The 18,205-nt window shown below is 39.7% G+C and overlaps 1 protein-coding gene and 1 pseudogene across 1 annotated transcript; both read right to left on the reverse strand.

Moving 5' to 3' along the window:
* Positions 1-762: 762 nt before the first annotated feature.
* Positions 763-8,721, reverse strand: LOC149104051 (uncharacterized; annotated as a pseudogene).
* Positions 8,298-13,638, reverse strand: LOC149104052 (uncharacterized). Its single transcript, XM_089273753.1, has one exon. The coding sequence runs from the start codon at positions 11,371-11,373 to the stop codon at positions 10,357-10,359; it is 1,017 nt and encodes a 338-aa protein (XP_089129879.1). The 5' UTR covers positions 11,374-13,638; the 3' UTR covers positions 8,298-10,356.
* Positions 13,639-18,205: the final 4,567 nt, after the last annotated feature.

Below are 18,205 nucleotides of genomic sequence, written 5' to 3' on the forward strand. Positions count from 1 at the left end.
AGGATTTGCGTCACAAAGGAAACCAGGCCTGAAGAATAACTAAATTCTGACAAAATCTGATTCAAGAGAGGGCCAGGCTTGTTGCCGTTTTGGTTTGCTTGTTAAACTTCCTAAAACTGACTGAACGACAAAACAATGAACAGCCAAACGAGCACTGACAAAGCAAACGAAAGCCCAGCCGAACGTAAAGACGGCTGAGGGTGCAGAAACATCTGTGCTATGAAACGTCTTTTGAAAATCAAAACTTATAAAATTATTGTTTGCATTTCCCGCCATTTCGTCTCTGGTAGTTTCGAGAAAATCGCTTGGGTTGTCCACGCATCGCGCGACCTTATGTACAAGACCTATATGGGGGATTCACTCTCTTATCTTGATTATCTCTTGTCCAAGATCACATGCTAGTCGTCGTACGTCGCTAGTAGCCGTTTACCGCTGAATTATATTCGCCAGCACCCATTTATACATCCGGGGGGGAGAGAGGCACTGTGCGACACAAAACAATGTACCCGGCTGTGGCTCAAACACAGAGCCCTGGATCCGAAGACCTGCGCGCGTTTATTCTAATGAAATTATTAGTCGTACAAACACTGACCGACACGCAAACCAATAGTGTTATGGTAACGAAACTGAAACGATTGTAATTCCGCGGTCAAACCTTGCCAAGTGCACAAATATACGAACCAAAATACGCGACTTCGACAATTCAACATGAGAATCTGACTAAAACGTTTCCTTTCTACTCAAAATTAATAACAAAAAGACTCCTTACCTTTACTCTTTATTCTTTACCTTCTTCGGCTAATTCTTAGCCTTTAATATTGAGTGATTGAATAATGATAATATTGAATATTGATTGAGCGGTTGAGTGTCGTCCTTTAATATTTAATATTTTCTCTTTACCCTTTACCTTCTTCGGCTAATTTTATCTTATTCTCGCTTATCTACAAACGCGACGATTAATACTGGCGATCGACGCAAGAATTGGCTGTCGCAAAATTTTATGATCCCTTTCTGATTAAAATACATAATTCAGCGAACTCCTAATTTCACACTTGATAATATTAAAATAGTAATAATAATAATATTAAAAACTGGAGTACTATATAATATATTTCCAGACGTTTGATTTGTTTACCAGCCGGCATTAGACGAACAAGATCGACTGAAATCATTTTGCGAGTAGTGTGTCGTGCTCGTTAATGAATGAATTCATTACTTAACTGACCGGTGGAATAACGACTTTATTGTTATTTTGAGAAGCGAAGTTTTCATTGAGCTAAAATAAATGTTTGAAAGGGAGCTCTTATTTTTCAGGAAACCTTGTCCTAAAATACCGTCAAGTCAATTTCCCTTTTAGCTATTTCCACTGTCGCGTTTTTTTAGACGCGTCAACAAACGTGAATTTTAATGGTTTTACGTGCGTATAGTAAAATAGAGAACTTTTGCCTGCGGACACTCCAGTTAAACCTCATTCAACTTTTTCCACAGACAAAAGCCGTCCAAGACTTTCCTCTATTTTATTTTACGCACTTAAAGCCATTAAACAAGTGTGCCGCCCGCCGGAATGGCTGTAACTGTGACTTCAGAATTCAATCTCAGATCTGTTAAAAATGATAGGAATATTTCAGTTTCGGTAGTTTCAACTTGAGATCTAGAACAAACAGGACCAAACATCATTCAGCAAGTGCCTGTGTGGAATTATAGGCTGGTGCCGAGTTATATTCACACAAAACGAAGGCTACAAATTTCACGCAATGTTGTCTTGAAATTATTTGTAGACCTATCATACTCTCGATGTTTGGGATTGCCAGCTGTGACAGAAGAAAACAGAAGTGCTTGACCGCCAAATTTGACATCGACAGCTATCATAGTGTTTCTGTTACAGGAAGACATGCACCCGCGTTCGTATTGCGTTGGATACGGAAGGACATGTTCAACAGCTTTACGGTGGAAAGCGTAAAAGAGGCCGTCGAACATCACAGTAGGAAGGACAAGAGATGATTCATTTATACCACATAAATCTCTCCTTTTCTTTATCAAACTGCTTGCCCCGAAATAGGCCTTGTAATCCAACACACCCACTGCTGGCTCGTAATCTAGCAGCTACTTTTCCACAGTTCGGAACGGCGACATCTTAGATCGTAATCATGTTGGTTGGTGTGAACTCGTTGTACTCGAGAATAGTGTCATCGTTTATGAACATATAATAATGATATCCTGGTTTTCTATCCACTGCGGCAAAAAATAGAACATTTCGTCCTGATGCAAAGAGGGTGTTCGGATCAAACAAATAAGTGATGTGTAATTGATTGTTTTCTTGGCACTTGGCTCGGAAACTTAGTGATTGGTTTGCATGGTCTTATTGTTAATGCTTTATTTACAGAAAGATCGAGAAATAATTCGAAACGACTGCGTTTTCTTATCAGTAGAACTGAAATAGTTAAAATGCCGTAAAAAATAACGCCGCTTTCCGCTAGCAGGCGGGACGACCGCAAAATTCCAAACTTTTTAATAACGAATCCAGTTCAACTGAGTTCGTTATCACATTGTCACGTTATTACACCTCGAATACAATCAACATAATTACGGCATAGCACATATACCGTATAAAATGATTTGCAACAATGCACCTTGACAAAGTAGTGGCATAATTATGCAAAGTATAACTTGGTCTTAAAAGAAAGAAAGGAAAAGTAAACAAACAGCTTAAAACCACCGATAACTTTCAAATCAACCAAAATAACAGTCGTAATGAGTTTGCTCATAAAACTCCACCAACTCTAAAACTTCACAATTGTGATTTGGAGGCCATTAACTGTTTACCTAAACAGTATTAATTCAAACAAGTAAAGGCTCTACCTGAATAATAAACCAAGTGCTTTTGTGTCACAGAAGGAGAGAAACGAAACTAACTCATATTAACGAAAATATTTATTCTGGAGCGCGTCGACAAAACCTGGATCGGATCGGACCGGATCACGGATCGGATCACGGATCGGATCAAGGAAAAAAAAACTCAAAATTCAAGATTCAAAATTCAAAAGTTTGTTGAGCAAATTACACTAGAGTGACTACTGTGAGCAGAACGTTTTATTTAATTCAGGTGTGATATTCCTTTATTCTTTTATAATATCAAGCCAACTGGGAGCTGGTCACAGATGAATTTTTTTCAGGCTGTTGGGTTTTGATTGCGATGATCAATCATGTCTTCATATCTTTCTCCGCAGTTCAGATAAATGATATTTCGTATATTCGCTTGCATCAAAGGTAAACTGTCATAAAACGCGTCAGCATGGTAATAATAGGACGAACGTATGAATCGAAACACAAAAACTAAAAACACTAATAATATTAAACACCTGATGATTTCAAACAATTTCCGTTTCTGAGACAAGTCTATACTTTTACAAGATGTGAGTTTGGAATACGATATTTCGTACTGGAATAAAAGGAAACAGACCATTTGTATTTCAAGGAAATATAGCTGTTTTACAAAAAAATATAGGAATAACATCGATAGTGTGAACGATAACGCAACCCGAGAATAGACAACATTTTAGGAGTTACGTCACGATTTTTGAAGTCATTTTTAGGGTCGTAAAGAGTTGCCTTTATATGGAATAAAACCTTAAAATGATCGTGTTCTAGGATAGAAAGCACTTAAGAGGCAAGAACAAATCAAAACGGAATGAGGATCGTTAAGGATGGCAAAGATTAACGAGGACTACAAATGACGAACTTGAAAAACTAGGCTAGTTTTTTCAAGATGCGCAAATCGTGACGTAGCTCCTTTAAAGCAAGTCATGTCCTTAAGCTTTCGTACGTAAGCTTTCTCATTAACTGTAACGCTAACTGTAACGTTCACATTTGACACGAAAAAGTAGCCGAGAATTAGCTACTGATACTAACAACAATTTCAAAAACGAGAATGGGAGGTTCACGTAAGTTTCAAGCCAGCTAACGATCAAATATCACTACATCTGCCTGTTCATTACAATTTAAATTCGTCGTAAATCAGGCGCTTATGTGGCTTTTTAAATGACCTCTTGTCATTCTCTTTAATTAACATGTCATTGCGTCAAATTCGGGATTCTTATTTTTATTCAAAATATTTTAGTTTTCCACTTTTATTTTTTATTTATTATTATCTTATAAACGATTCGATTTTTTTTTTCTTTAAAACGTTTTTTTTTTTTTCTGTGATCCGATCCGTGATCCGATCCGCGATCCGATCCGTGATCCGATCCGTGATCCGATCCGTGATCCGGTCCGTGATCCGATCCGTGATCCGGTCCGGTCCGGTCCGGTCCGGTCCGATCCTGGTTTTGTCGACGCCGCTGGAGCAATGTAAATCTCGCCTTTTGTGCCTTCCTTATCGCTTTCTTGAGTGGGTAACGTTGCCGTCGCCTTGCAATAAGATTATGGACTGCGGAATATACGGGAGGCTAGAAACTTCTGTTTCCCGGAAAGATGTTGCAGATTTGCACCTGTCAAAATTTGACTTAACTTTCTATTCAAAATCGTAGTCTTTTTTACTTTAACCAACTATGAAAATAAATCGCAGTCTCAACCTCTTTTATTCCTCTGTCTTAGTGTTGTTTTCAGTGTATTTCCCTCAGTGTGAAAAAGCCTGTAATGCTGGACCTTCTGCGAGGTATCGCCAATACACTCAGGCATGATCTGCCAAACTCTTGCCAAATTCAGTCGTTATCTACACAAACAGCAACCTTAACATTGATCAACACTACGAAAAAAAACATGAATAAATCAACGTTACAGTAATAAATTTATATCTTTTAAACTACAGGAAAAACGCTTCCCTTTGCTACGGGAGACTTTCGTGCTATAACATGCCGAGTTTACACGTTTAACTTCATATTTGTTTGAAACTGTTGCTTTTATTTTAAAAAGTAATATTCAGGCAAAATATTTTGTGCTCACATGCTACTATTCCTCAGAAATCCGGTCACGAAATGCCACGGTCACGAAATGAAAGAGTAAAGAGTAAAGAGTAAAGAGTAAAGAGTAAAGAGTAAAGAGTAAAGAGTAAAGAGTAAAGAGTAAAGAGTAAAGAGTAAAGAGTAAAGAGTAAAGAGTAAAGAGTAAAGAGTAAAGAGTAAAGAGTAAAGAGTAAAGAGTAAAGAGTAAAGAGTAAAGAGTAAAGAGTAAAGAGTAAAGAGTAAAGAGTAAAGAGTAAAGAGTAAAGAGTAAAGAGTAAAGAGTAAAGAGTAAAGAGTAAAGAGTAAAGAGTAAAGAGTAAAGAGTAAAGAGTAAAGAGTAAAGAGTAAAGAGTAAAGAGTAAAGAGTAAAGAGTAAAGAGTAAAGAGTAAAGAGTAAAGAGTAAAGAGTAAAGAGTAAAGAGTAAAGAGTAAAGAGTAAAGAGTAAAGAGTAAAGAGTAAAGAGTAAAGAGTAAAGAGTAAAGAGTAAAGAGTAAAGAGTAAAGAGTAAAGAGTAAAGAGTAAAGAGTAAAGAGTAAAGAGTAAAGAGTAAAGAGTAAAGAGTAAAGAGTAAAGAGTAAAGAGTAAAGAGTAAAGAGTAAAGAGTAAAGAGTAAAGAGTAAAGAGTAAAGAGTAAAGAGTAAAGAGTAAAGAGTAAAGAGTAAAGAGTAAAGAGTAAAGAGTAAAGAGTAAAGAGTAAAGAGTAAAGAGTAAAGAGTAAAGAGTAAAGAGTAAAGAGTAAAGAGTAAAGAGTAAAGAGTAAAGAGTAGACTAAAGTTGGTATGGACTTGAGAAAGGCCTCGAGCTAGGATTTCGCCGAGTGAGGACTTGACCCTGGATTCTTGCTTGGACTTATAGGGGCTTAGTCACGGTATTTTTAGTTACTTTTGAGCACACGACGACGACGAATATTAAAAATTGAGGCTAAACTTTTCAATATGCGCAAACCGTGACTGAGCTGATCCTTTAAGCTGGCCAGGACTTGATCGAGAACACGAGCGAGGACAAGAGCCGGGACCCGATCAAGCTGGGATTTGAGCTAGGACTCAAACTAGCACTCGAGCCGGTACTCGAGCTGGTTCTCGAACTGGGTGTTCTTCAAGTTTTACTATTTTGATTTTTACTACGTGTTGTGCAATCCGCGAAACTGAAGCTAACCACGAGCAAACCCGAGTGGAATAAACCGCAAGCAAACCGGGGTGAAACTAACCGATAGCAAAGCTGAGTGGTGCTATTGAACCGCAAGCAAACCGGAACACGTTTTAACCGTACATATTGAGCTAACCTGGTCTCGGCCATTGTTACTTTTACATAAATTTCTTGAAATGTCTAATCTGGGTCCGGCCCTTGTTATGTAAGGTTTTCCCGAGTCCAAGCCCACGTCCACGCCTGATTCTTGGCTCAAGTCCTGGCTCGAGTCTAAGCTCAAGTCCCCGAGCCTGGCTTGAGTCGAAGTTCAAGTCCTGGCTAGAATCTTACTTGGCTCAAGTCCTGGCTCGAGTCCAAGCTCGAGTCCTAGCTCGTGTCCTGGCTTCAATCCAAGCTTGAGTTCTGGCTCGGGTCCTTGCTCGAGTCCTGGCTCGAGTCCTGGTGAAGTTAGTGCTTTAAAATTAAGGGTGTTTTTAACAGGCTGTATCGTTACTGTGGTAGCCTACTACTCGTGAATAAAGATATAAAAAATAAACAGCTGAACCCCATAAAGACTTTGATATTTTTTGTGGCAAATGCAAAATACTCCACAGCGAGTATAGCAATAATTTACACACTACATGCTTTAATGTTGCTTAGCAGGTATTGGGCTTTTGATACGTTACGCTTATTTCATATCACGACATGAGTTTAATCTTTGTTTGCTAGAACTGTCAGAAAACCTTTCAAATTGAAAGGGAATTGTAAGTGTCCATACTTCTTGTGCAAAATTACTTAACAGCAAATTTAATTATTCCAACCTAAGACAGGCCCACATTGCCAAAAACACCAGCAGAATTCCTCTTTCAGACGATTACCTGCTGTGAGATATTTCAACCCAAACTTTAGAGTCCTTAGATTAGCAAGACTGGCTACCAACGTAATATATTCGGTAGTCCGTCTTTATCCCCTCCAAATGCCTTAAGATTTAAAAATGATTTAAGTGCTTTATCGTGCTCATGTGACCATCGAAACTTAATGTCCTTTGGTAATAGACCGCAGATAGGTTCAGTGACGGTTGCCAAATTTGAAATGAGTTTGACCAGATAATTGACTGTTGCAAGGAGTCTTTCTACTCCTTTCTCATCAGTTTGTTAGTGAATGTGTACTATTATATTATGTGTTAACCCTCGATAAATAAAGGCGTTATTTTCTCTTCTCTTCTCTTCTCTTCTCTTCTCTTCCCTACCCTTCTCTTCTCTTCTCTTCTCTTCTCTGCTCTTCCCTTGTCCTCTCTTCTCTTCTCTTCTCTTCTCTTCTCTTCTCTTCTCTTCTCTTCTCTTCTCTTGCTTTGCCTTGCCTTGCCTTGCCTTACCCTGCCCTGCTCTGCCCTGCGTTGCCTTGCAGTGCCCTGCCCTACCCTGCCTTGCTCTGCCCTGCTCTGCCCTGCTCTGCCTGTTCTGCGCCCCCCCCCCCCCCCGCCCGCCTCGCCTCGCCTCGCCTTTCCTTGCATTGCCTTGCCGTAATAGTGTAGTGAAAATAAAAGAAAAAACTTTGACGTGATCAACAAGACGTCTAAACATAGTACGGATGCTGAAGGGAAGTTAGTCCTTCATCATTTTCAGTCCATAAGATAAATGTTATGTTGTTTCTTTTTAATTTAGTTTCACTACAATTGCAGGAAATGGCATTTCCAAGACCCCAGATTTCAACATTTTCTAGGGAAACATGCCCCCTGACCCCCTTAGCTTGGAGCGCCTCCGGCGCTCGAAATTTTCTTCTTGTGTGTACTCCTTCAAAATGTCACGCTACGCCCCTGGTATCTGCCAGTATCCTCGCTTTGCATCTAGCTTGGTGAACCATTTTGAATTTTCCATCCGTGTAGTGATGTCTTTAATGGTGGGCAGCTGAAAATGCTCCCGCTTTATTGCTTTGTTGAAGTGCCTTAGATCCAAACAGATCCGCAGACTACTATTAGGCTTTCAACAATGCCCATAGAGTTTACCCAATCTGTGGGTTCGTCTACCTTGCAAACAACTCCTCGCTTTTCCATATTTTCTATATTCGCAAAAGGGATATAACTCGCTTAATGGACACCGGCTGTAAGGGCTGCATCCTATGCTGCACATAATGCCCTTCAAGTAATTTTTTTTTTTTTTGTATTAATATTAGTATTAGTATAGTTTTTTAGCAGTGTCCCCTAATTAGTATGGTGTATTATTTCCAGGCTATAAGGTTTTTTGACACTTTAATAAAGTTCCCACTCACTCACTCACTCACTCACTCACTCACACCATGTCATCTAATTCTGCATTCACTCTGTCTCGAGGAGCTGCTGGGATAGTTCTGAGTGGGTTTGTGACAGGTGTTACAGTAGGGTCTACTTCAATGTGGTTTCTCCCCTGGTTTCTCCAAACTTCCCAACCCATAGAATACCTGTGCATATTTTTGAGGTATTTCCTATTTCTGTTCTTCACACAACTTTGTAGGTTCCTCACCTTGGTCTGGGTCGGTTTGCTTTTCTTCTGTCTGAGCCATTACAACTACTTTGATTAGACTCAGATCTTGAGATGATGTGAGTCCCAATAATTCTGGTTGATTTGGTTCCACTACGTGGAATGTCACCTCATGTTCTACATCTGTCTTGTATTTCATTGGCGGTTTAGCAGTGCTAAGTACTGTTAGCTTGTCTTTGGAGTAACTGACTAGCTTATGGATGGAGGCATTTATCTGTGGGTTGCTTCCAACTGTCTTTTTTAGTTCTTTGATTTAATGGCATGATGTACACTTGAGAGCCAGTGTCTATCTTGAGTTTTGTGACAACTGCCCTTTCACTGGCATTGTCACATAGCATTCCTCATTCTGGATCTGAACTTCTGTGGTGACAGCTCCTACAAATAGGGTTGAGTCAAGATCATGTTCTTCTTGTTGTTGTTTTACGCCCAGTCCACGGACTTTTTTCCGTAATCTGCCCACACTCTGGAAATGATTTGGTCTCTGACATTAGTTACATGTTTTGCCATATGCAGGACACCACCTTAAGACATGTCTGGCTCCATAGTTCCAGCAGGTGAACGTCTTTCTCGGAGGTCTTTTTTCTTTTTGTATTGTCAACACCAAGCACAATTCGGAACTTGATGAGAAAGCTCTTCAATGTTCCAAATTCACATGTTCCACAATCAATAGTAAACAATGATTGTCTACTTCAAAAGCTATGCGCTTGTAGTACATTTTGAGAGTACTAATTAGAAAGGAATTTTGTATCATTTTTTTTATATATTTAAAGATAGTTAGAGCTGTGGAGCACAACTAATGAAAGAACGTTTTGACCGCCCAATTTGAAAATTTGGGTTGGGACGAGTTTTCCATACCAACGGAGCTTTTTCGTGGTTTCTGTTGCATCAATCTACCAGGAGAATTCTCTCTCTCCAAGATCAGATGCTAGTCCATCGCAGTATTACGCCTCCCCTCCCCACCCCCACTGTTTACCGCTGAACTAAATTCGTTGCCACCCATATGTACACCCGGGAGGAGAGAGGCACTGTGAGAGTAAAGTGTCTTGCCCAAGAACCCAACACAATGAACCCGTTCAGGGTTCGAACCCAGAGCACTGGATCCGGAGACCTGTGCACGTTTATTCTACTGAAACTACTGAAATTATTAGCAGTACAAACAGTGACCGACACGCAAACCAATAGTGTTATGGTAACGAAACTGAAACGATCATAATTCTGCGGTCAAACCTTACCAAGTGCTTATATATTCGATCCAAAATACACGACTTCGACAATTCAACATGAAAATATGACGGAAACGTTTCCTTCTATAAAATGTATTACCGAGTGAGATGATAAAATGTTACTGATAGGATCACTCCGAGTGAGCTCAAAATTAATAACAAAAAGAACTATTTACCTTCTTTGGCTAATTTTACCTTATTTCACCCATCTCCAGATCCCCTGACACAAACGCGACGATTAAGGTGGCGAGAAGAAAGTGTCGCGATAGTTTATCTTTCATTTCTGATTAAAATACATCATTCAAGAAACTCTTCTTTTCGCATTTACCAATCTTAACTCTGGAATAACTTACCGAATATTAAAAACCTGTGTTAGAGACAAAAGCCACCCATGATTTTCCTATCATAGAATGATTCTATTTTGCGCACGTTAAGCCATTAAACAAGTATGAATGATACTGTGACTTCTGTATTCAATTTTAGAACTATTAAACCTCTAAATATTTCAGTATCGGTATAAATGAAATGTTTCACCTCTAAAATACAAAGGATCAAACATCATTCAGCAAGTGCCTGTATGGAAAAATAGGCTGATGCCGAGTTACATTCGCACAAAACGAGCGCGACTCACTGTCGAGATAACGCCTTGGTGGCGCATCTTGCTTAATCCTCGCTATAAATTTACGTACTATTGCCCAGAAGTGATTTGTAGACCTATCATACTCTCGATGTTTGGGATTGCCAGCTGTGACAGGAGAAAACAGAAGTACTTGGCCACCAAATTTGACCTCGACAGCTATCATGGTGTTTCTATTAATAGCAAACATACAGCCACGTTCGTATTGCGTTGGATAGGGAAGGACATGTTCAACAGCTTTATGATGGAAAGCGTTAAAGATGGCGTCGAACATCACGGTAGGTAGAACAAGAGATGATTCATTTATACCACATAAATCTCTCCTTTTCTTTATCAAACTGCGTGCCCCGAAATAGGGCTTATAATCCAACACACCCAATGCTGGCTCGTAATCTAGCAGCCACTTTTCAACAGCTCGGAACGGCGACATCTTACTCATGTTGGCGGGTGTAAACTCGTTGTACATGAGAATAGCGTCGTCGTTCAAAAATATGTAATAATGATAGCCTGGTCTTCTGTCCAATGCGGCAAAAAAGAGCACATTTCGTCCTGATGCAAAGAGGGTGTTCGGATCAAACAAATAAGTGATGTGTGATTGATGATTATCTTGGCACTTGGCAAGGAAACTTAGCACAATCACATCGCAGTTACAGGTCTCGGGATCGCCAATCTCAGAAGAAGAAGCTAGGTTTTCAGGGAGACACTGCTCTGTTTCCGTTAGGTAAATGAATGGCTTTTGAGTTGTGCTTCTTTGTGCTGTATGATCGTGAAGCCTCGAGTTGTAGGCGAAAAACTGAGTTGATGAATAAAAGTTAGTGCTCTCACTAAATCTTATCATGTCTTGTACGGTTTCGTTGGCATAACGAATGGTACCAACGATTGCAACTGAGGCCAAGGCCAGTGCAAGTGAAGAAACGCTTTTAAACTTCATTTCACTCTGGGTTTTTTTACCAAATCCTGCGCCAGAGAGAAGTGTTGAACAAGAAGCAGTCCGGAGTGTTTCTGAATGATTATGCCACACTTGTTAAAATAATAAAAACATAATAAAATAGTTACTGGATGTCCACGATCACTTGGAAACAAAAATTAGAGTCGTATGTTTCAGGGCATCATGGCATCCAGTTCTATAATGGTAAAACGGATTTACTGGCTACGTTTAAGAATGATTGTTTATGTTTTTCTCTGTTGAAATCTATCATGGAAATTTTGGATCGACGAGAACTCATGGCCAAAACTGGACATTAGTTTTCCTAGCCCTGGAGTCATGTCAACATTTTGATAAAAGTGTAAACCTATTAGTAGCCATTTGGAGTGGAAAAAGAAGGAATACGGATTATATTATTTTGGAAGTCAGCGTTGCTTGACAGTCGGTTAATCAAAGGACTCTAAGTTCGGTGTGAAATATCTCACCGTTGGAGATTGTCTGAGAGCGTAATGTTCACAGTTTTTGGCGATTCGGGCCTGGCCTAGGTTGAAAGAATTACTAAGACGAATTTGTGACGAATCTGGAAGGTTTCAGTACCGGATTAATTTTGCAGTTTACACACAGGCTAGTGGACGAATCCAAAATAAAAACGCCGGTTTGGTCGTGTCTCCGGAGATTTTCAAGGCGGAATTTAAAATGGAAACTTTAAATCCAGAGAATTTTGTCCTGTAAACGCCTAAATTCTTTCGAATCTGGATATTTTTCCGCCTGCAATCTTTTGAGTTTGCGGTAAAGCAAAACTGGTGGACCCAGTAGTTACATTGATGGCGGTCTCTCGTTGCCTCATTCTGTTACAGGTACCGCAGGCAACCAATTTTATAATGGGTGATGCCACTGATATTACCGAGAAAACAAAAATTATTGATGCAAACAATGTTAAAGTCGTCCACAATTCATCGTATTCGACAATGGCACCATTGAGGACCTCGACGGTTTTGGGTGAGACAACATGAAAGCCGGAAAGAAAGAAAATTTCAAAACGTCTCACCCTACCCCTAGCCTTCTTTCTTGGCGGCATTTCGTTTCACCTTGTTAAGTAAGGGACTGTCCAACGAGGCAACAAACAGCTTAGTTTGGTAAGCATTTCATAATGAATGATCCCGGAGTTATCGTTCTGTGTAAACGGTTTGGCCTAGATCAAACTAGCGTCATAACGACATAAGAGGGACTTCTATCGTTATGTTTGAAAAGTGAGCATCTTTACATAATGACATAATAGCAACATAACAGCATGAACATAACGACATAAGAAAAAAGACTGATCTTTTCCTTATGTCTTTATGTCGATGTTGACATTCCCGACACCCGGGCCGGAGATTATGTGGTCATGTCATTGTGTCCTTTTGTCGGTTATGTCGTTGTGTCGCTTAATAGTGTGAACCAGCCCTTAAGGATCCAAATACCCTGTTAGTGTAAACGCCAACGAATCCAAATACTCTAAAATTGGTAGATCCGGAAACATTTACGAATCCGGAAAAATCTAAGTTTAAAAATTCGATAGTAAGTGAATTTTTACAAGAAGCATGGACTCTAATTATTCTCTCCCAATTTGAAAGTTTGCGTGACAGTTGTAGCAAACAAAGATTAGACTGGTGCCGTAATATCGAATACGCGTAATTTATTAAAACTGACTGGATCATTAGATAATGTAATTCAAGAAATTTCAATCGCTAAGCCAACATGGTATATTTAACAATTAGACCCGTGGCCCTTGAGGGCGAAGGGTCTAATTGTTTTAGTATCAACCAACTAGTCGGACAGAAAAGGTAATGATAAAGTTAGCAAATGCGAGTTGAAGAAATATTTATTTGGGAATAAAACGAAAGAAAACGTCACGCTCGATGGCGCCAATTTCGCTACTCGAGGACCATTACTAATAGTCCCCTAGTAACGTAGCCAATCAAAATGCAGGATTTGCATTAGTCCACTAGTTGGGTGATACTAAAAGCCATTATTCCTTGCTCTATAAATATGATAAGCGTACGTGTAACTTTTGGGGGCGTCTTTATTTTTAGATTATTTCAGTCTTCGATATTCTGGGGGCGTTTTTGTTAAAACAATTATTGTGGACCATCTACCATCTCATATCCAATGAGCGCTCGTGGAATACCGTTCGAAAGTGAATATTTGCTAAGCAACATTAGATATTCGGTAACCATTTAGTTGTCACCGTCTTTTGTTACTAGTAAGTTATAATATATTGTTACACTCGATGACCGGGGTATTTTGAATTTGCCACTAGAACATATCAATAGCACGTGTTTGATATCAAACGTTTTCTCGATATCCGGCATTTATAATTTATACTTAATTACTGGTCATTTAAGCAAACGAAAACCGTAAAACATTTCACTAATTTCATATATACTACGATCTAGTCCTTTTCATCCAAACAAGAATTTAAGCTAAAGCTTTAGCATTTTCACACGTTGCGATGGACGCGTCCTCGACACAGTCTGTCAACATTCTAGACACATTAAATGCGCACTAGTACAGAATCTGTAAGTTAAATTTATGCTCCTACAATTTCTACATCTTTTCATTTTCGCGATCTGGTAAAGGGGAGGTTGATGTGATCGTTTTATGTCTAAACATAGTTCAGATCATCATGTGCTTTTCTTGTCACGATCCCCTGTCACACCTCGCTATCGATGCGTCATCATGCCTGAAGCCATATGCCATACAAGGACAGATTTTAAGTCACACACTACTTTTAGAAATAAAGGGTAATGTAAGTCTTGGAACGCGCAGGTAGAGCAGGTAAATCACTGCGTAAAATATGTCACTATAAACAGAATGTGTAGCAGCATTACTATCTTTTAGATACCCTAGTTTATACTTAACTACTGGTCCCGAGGGAAACAGTTAAAGAATGTCGTTGTTTCCCGAGACTAAAATTATTTTAATGTAAAATAATAAGGTTAGAGGAAGTACCCCCCAGGATGAAACAAAGATCAAGGACGTCAGAAATTTGCTGGAGCCCACTTTCAAATGCAAGTCAGAGAAGAAAACTAACCCCATATATGTATGTTATGTAGTGTGTGTTTATATGTGGAATCTCAAAGTAAGGACAGAGAACTTCAAGCGTGAAAAGCGAATGTTTATTGTGCAGAGTGCACCATTGGGATGGTTTGGGGGCTGATGTCCGCTAAGGCAATAAGGGCATAATTCTCTAAGGCAATAAGGTGTAAACTTTAATGTTTGTTTAATTAATTTATATCAACTACTTAATTAGTCTTGAGGTAAGGAAGTGGTTGAGGAGGGATAGGTGCCTATGCACACTGGGTGAAAAAGGTGTATCACCTACCTTGCTTTATTCATAACATCAATAACTATATATTTGGTTTAGGAAACCTCTTGCTATCCTCGTGGTACTATTCTCTTTAGGACAAAATCATTGAGATCACACGACCCAAAAACGTTGAGTGCTTTTCCTTGTGGTAGAACCCAACATGTAAGACGCATGCGTTCTAGCATTGTTAGCGTGATATACTCCGTTTTCGTCCGCAGAGCCACGTGGTTTTTTATATGTCGTGTGATATGACCCAAGACAACAGCTATTTTTCGGGTAACGTCACTTCTCCCGTTTTAGTGCAAAAAACGCTACTGTGACTGCGTATCTTTTAGAATTGCCCCTAGCTCAGTTCAAAAAGTATAATCTGTTATGACTGTTATTATCAGACTACACTAGTGTGCTTGCCAGGGTTCACATTAAGAATGGAAATATTTTGCTTCTACTTAGCGGCCTATTTTTTTCTCTTTAAATTGTCTCTATGAAAGAGACCAAAATGTTCATATCTAGCTAAACTTTCCCGATTTAGTGGCCTTAAAACTTTTCAAATTGTAAAATCTGTGAAACAAGAAACCAGGAAAGTGTTCAAATGTTGCTGCAGACGCCATGGCACGTAATGAAAGCCCAAATTAATTTAATCCCTGAATCAAGGTTTTATTTCTGTACCAAAGTAAATACAAACCGGGAGTGAACCAGGCAGGCTTGAGGACGTGTGACTATCGTGCCAGAGCTATACATTGCACTCTGCACTATCTGAAATTGTCTCACTAGTATTCTCATTCACAAGACTTGCCTAAAAACTGAAAACGAGATGAATGTCTTTTATTGGCAATTTCTAACGGTGCGAGGCGTTGAACGTTCCCATTTTACGTTGAGGGTCTTTATGGGGGTCAGCTGTTTATTTTTGGAGTTTAATTCATTTTAAGGTGTCTGGGAACGTTTTACAGCACTGTCCAACAGTTACTCTTTAGCAAAGTCATACCTTTGTTTAATTCCGTCAGTTAAAAGAATGCAACATACCGTGGATTGATATCATTAAAGAATTACTTAGTCATCTCTCCTTTTCTTTTCTATAGTTAAGTACAGACACACTGTCATTTGCCTTCCCCCGGTTCAAGAATGTGTGAGCTCGTTACCTCTCTTTACAGCGATATGTCATAACTATGTTTGAATGTACTCATGCAAAATGGCTACACGGGTGAACCAATCAATATTTCCGAGTTACCTGTTGCCTCTGGTACAAAACGAGTCCTCGTTAAAAAAAATGAGGTTGGTTTACATAAAAAGGAACTAGGGGAATACAGTGGTTTCGCACGAAAGCTCGATGAACGCAGAGGCAAGAGGCAACTCAGAGCACCATACCAAAATCTGGTAGCCTAGCGATGCGAAAACTTTTGGTTATGCCGTCATCTTGCGTTCGGAGGTCGGCGTCCAGCCATAGGCGTACGGGCCGGAGAGACGGCAGCCCCCTCCCCCCCCCCCAAAAAAAAAAAATTGGGGGGCAACTCAGAATTGTTTGGTCAACAAGAGAAGTTTGGGCAAATGGAACGCATTGAAAAAACCCTGCTCACGCTGTCTTCAGAAAAAGGTCCAAAAACCTACTCTAAGAGCAGAGCCTTATTGACCGCAATTTGTGACTTGGACTTTATTTTCGGATTGTGTGAGCTGAAAGTAATCCTGAGCAATGCTAATAGTCTGTGCTGATATCTTCAGGGGAGGACGGTCGACGTCATCTCCGCTCGTAGAAATGCCGACATGACCGTTCAGACCCTGCACCAATGTCGGAGTGAAGAAAGTTTCAACAGCGTATGGCAGATAGTATCAGCAATGGGTCTGAAAATGAAGAAGTGGCTGACCAATTCTCAGTTTGAATTACGAGAAGCCAGGGCACCCAGACGAACGCCATCGCACCGCCTTCAAGCCCTTGTAGGTGAACATGCGCAAAGACAAACGCAGCTGACACCGGAATCGCACCACCGTATTAACACTTACCATGCACATACCATCCATCGACAAGGTGCTGTCCGAGCTTGAGCTCAGGTTTAAAGCAAATGACCAGGAAATACTCTGTGCTTTGGGAAATATCTGTCACAGTGAAACACCTGATAAAGAAAGCTTCTTCAGCGTTGCTAAATTTTACAAAATCGACGGCGAGACTCTGGAAACCGAGCAGAAAATTTACGCGAGTTTTCGTCGTGCGCACGGATTAGGCGGCATGACTGTTTCAGAAATGCTGGAGACAATGCACGAGAATGATCTATTTGATATGTTTCCAGAATTTTCTAATGTGGTACATATCCTTGCAGTGATACCTGCTACATCGTGCTCTGCAGAACGATCATTCAGTGCATTGCGCAGATTAAAAACTTACCTCCGCAGCACCATGGGGCAAAAACGTGTCAGTAACATCGCACTTATTAACATTGAAAGGGCATATGTCAACTCTGTAGTCAACAATGTCGAAATGGCAGACAGCTATTTCTTTTAACGTGTTTTATGAGCTCATATGATAGAATCATATGTAAGAATATTTTCACTTCATATGTAGGTCTATTTTAGTGCACCGTTAGTGACCCTTGTTTCTTTTCGACTCAGTTTCGTAAATAGTTGGCAAAAAGCTGCCCCAGCCACTACTTGTAAAACGTTTATTGTTATAGAGCTGTAACTTAATTGAAGTTAACGCGCGTTTTCATTGGTTGATCTATGGTCACGTGGCCATGGCAACATTTAAATGCAGCACGGCGGGAAACAATTAATTATATTGTTGCCGGCTCTCTCGCTGACCAGAGGTTACTTTATTTGATACTTGCTTTTCATTTCTTTTTATGTTCTAAAATCAAAACTTCAAAAATAAAAGGCTGACCCAAACATAAGTAACAAACGTTCAACGTGTCGTAGCGTTACATTACATAACATATCTTTTGTAACCCTCCTTGTAGTTAGTTTTCTTCTCTGCCGTTGCATTTGAATGTGGACCCCAGATATTTTCAGACGTTCTTGATCTTTGTTCTTTGGGTACTTATTATTTGAACTAAACTTCAGCAATAGAGCGGTTGTCAATTGATTGTAGTAAAACCAGAACCAAACTAATTACTCTAACAATGCAATCACAAAGGGCACAGAAGAGCAGAAGCTCTCATGAGCTTGTAATTCTATTTGTCGTCATAGTGTAGCAGCTGTTATTGTTCTGGGGATAGGGGCATTGTTTCTGTTGTTTGAGTATCAAGCGACTCATGTGAGACCTTGCGAGAGCGGCTACCAGACCCAAAGAACACAGACGATATAGTGAACCAATCAAAACTCGAACAAAATCCATATAGCTGCCGCGAAAAGCGGGAAACGTGTGCAAGCAAGTATATTGGTTTGGTTTTACTTTTGATTAAATGAAAAAAAATGGCGAGAGTTCTTTTAGCCAATCGCGTAGAGTACTAATGCAAAGACAATAACTTTTCGACATTCAAATAAATGCCGCTTTATAAAAAGTAC

The sequence above is a fragment of the Orbicella faveolata genome, unplaced genomic scaffold (assembly GCF_042242905.1).
Source record: "Orbicella faveolata isolate gen_17 unplaced genomic scaffold, um_ofav_v1 contig_35, whole genome shotgun sequence".
In the NCBI taxonomy this organism is placed as follows: Eukaryota; Metazoa; Cnidaria; class Anthozoa; order Scleractinia; family Merulinidae; genus Orbicella; species Orbicella faveolata.

Bases quoted from the DNA above. Each gene is read 5' to 3' on its own strand.
- LOC149104052 (XM_089273753.1), bottom strand. From the start codon at position 11,373: ATGAAGTTTAAAAGCGTTTCTTCACTTGCACTGGCCTTGGCCTCAGTT.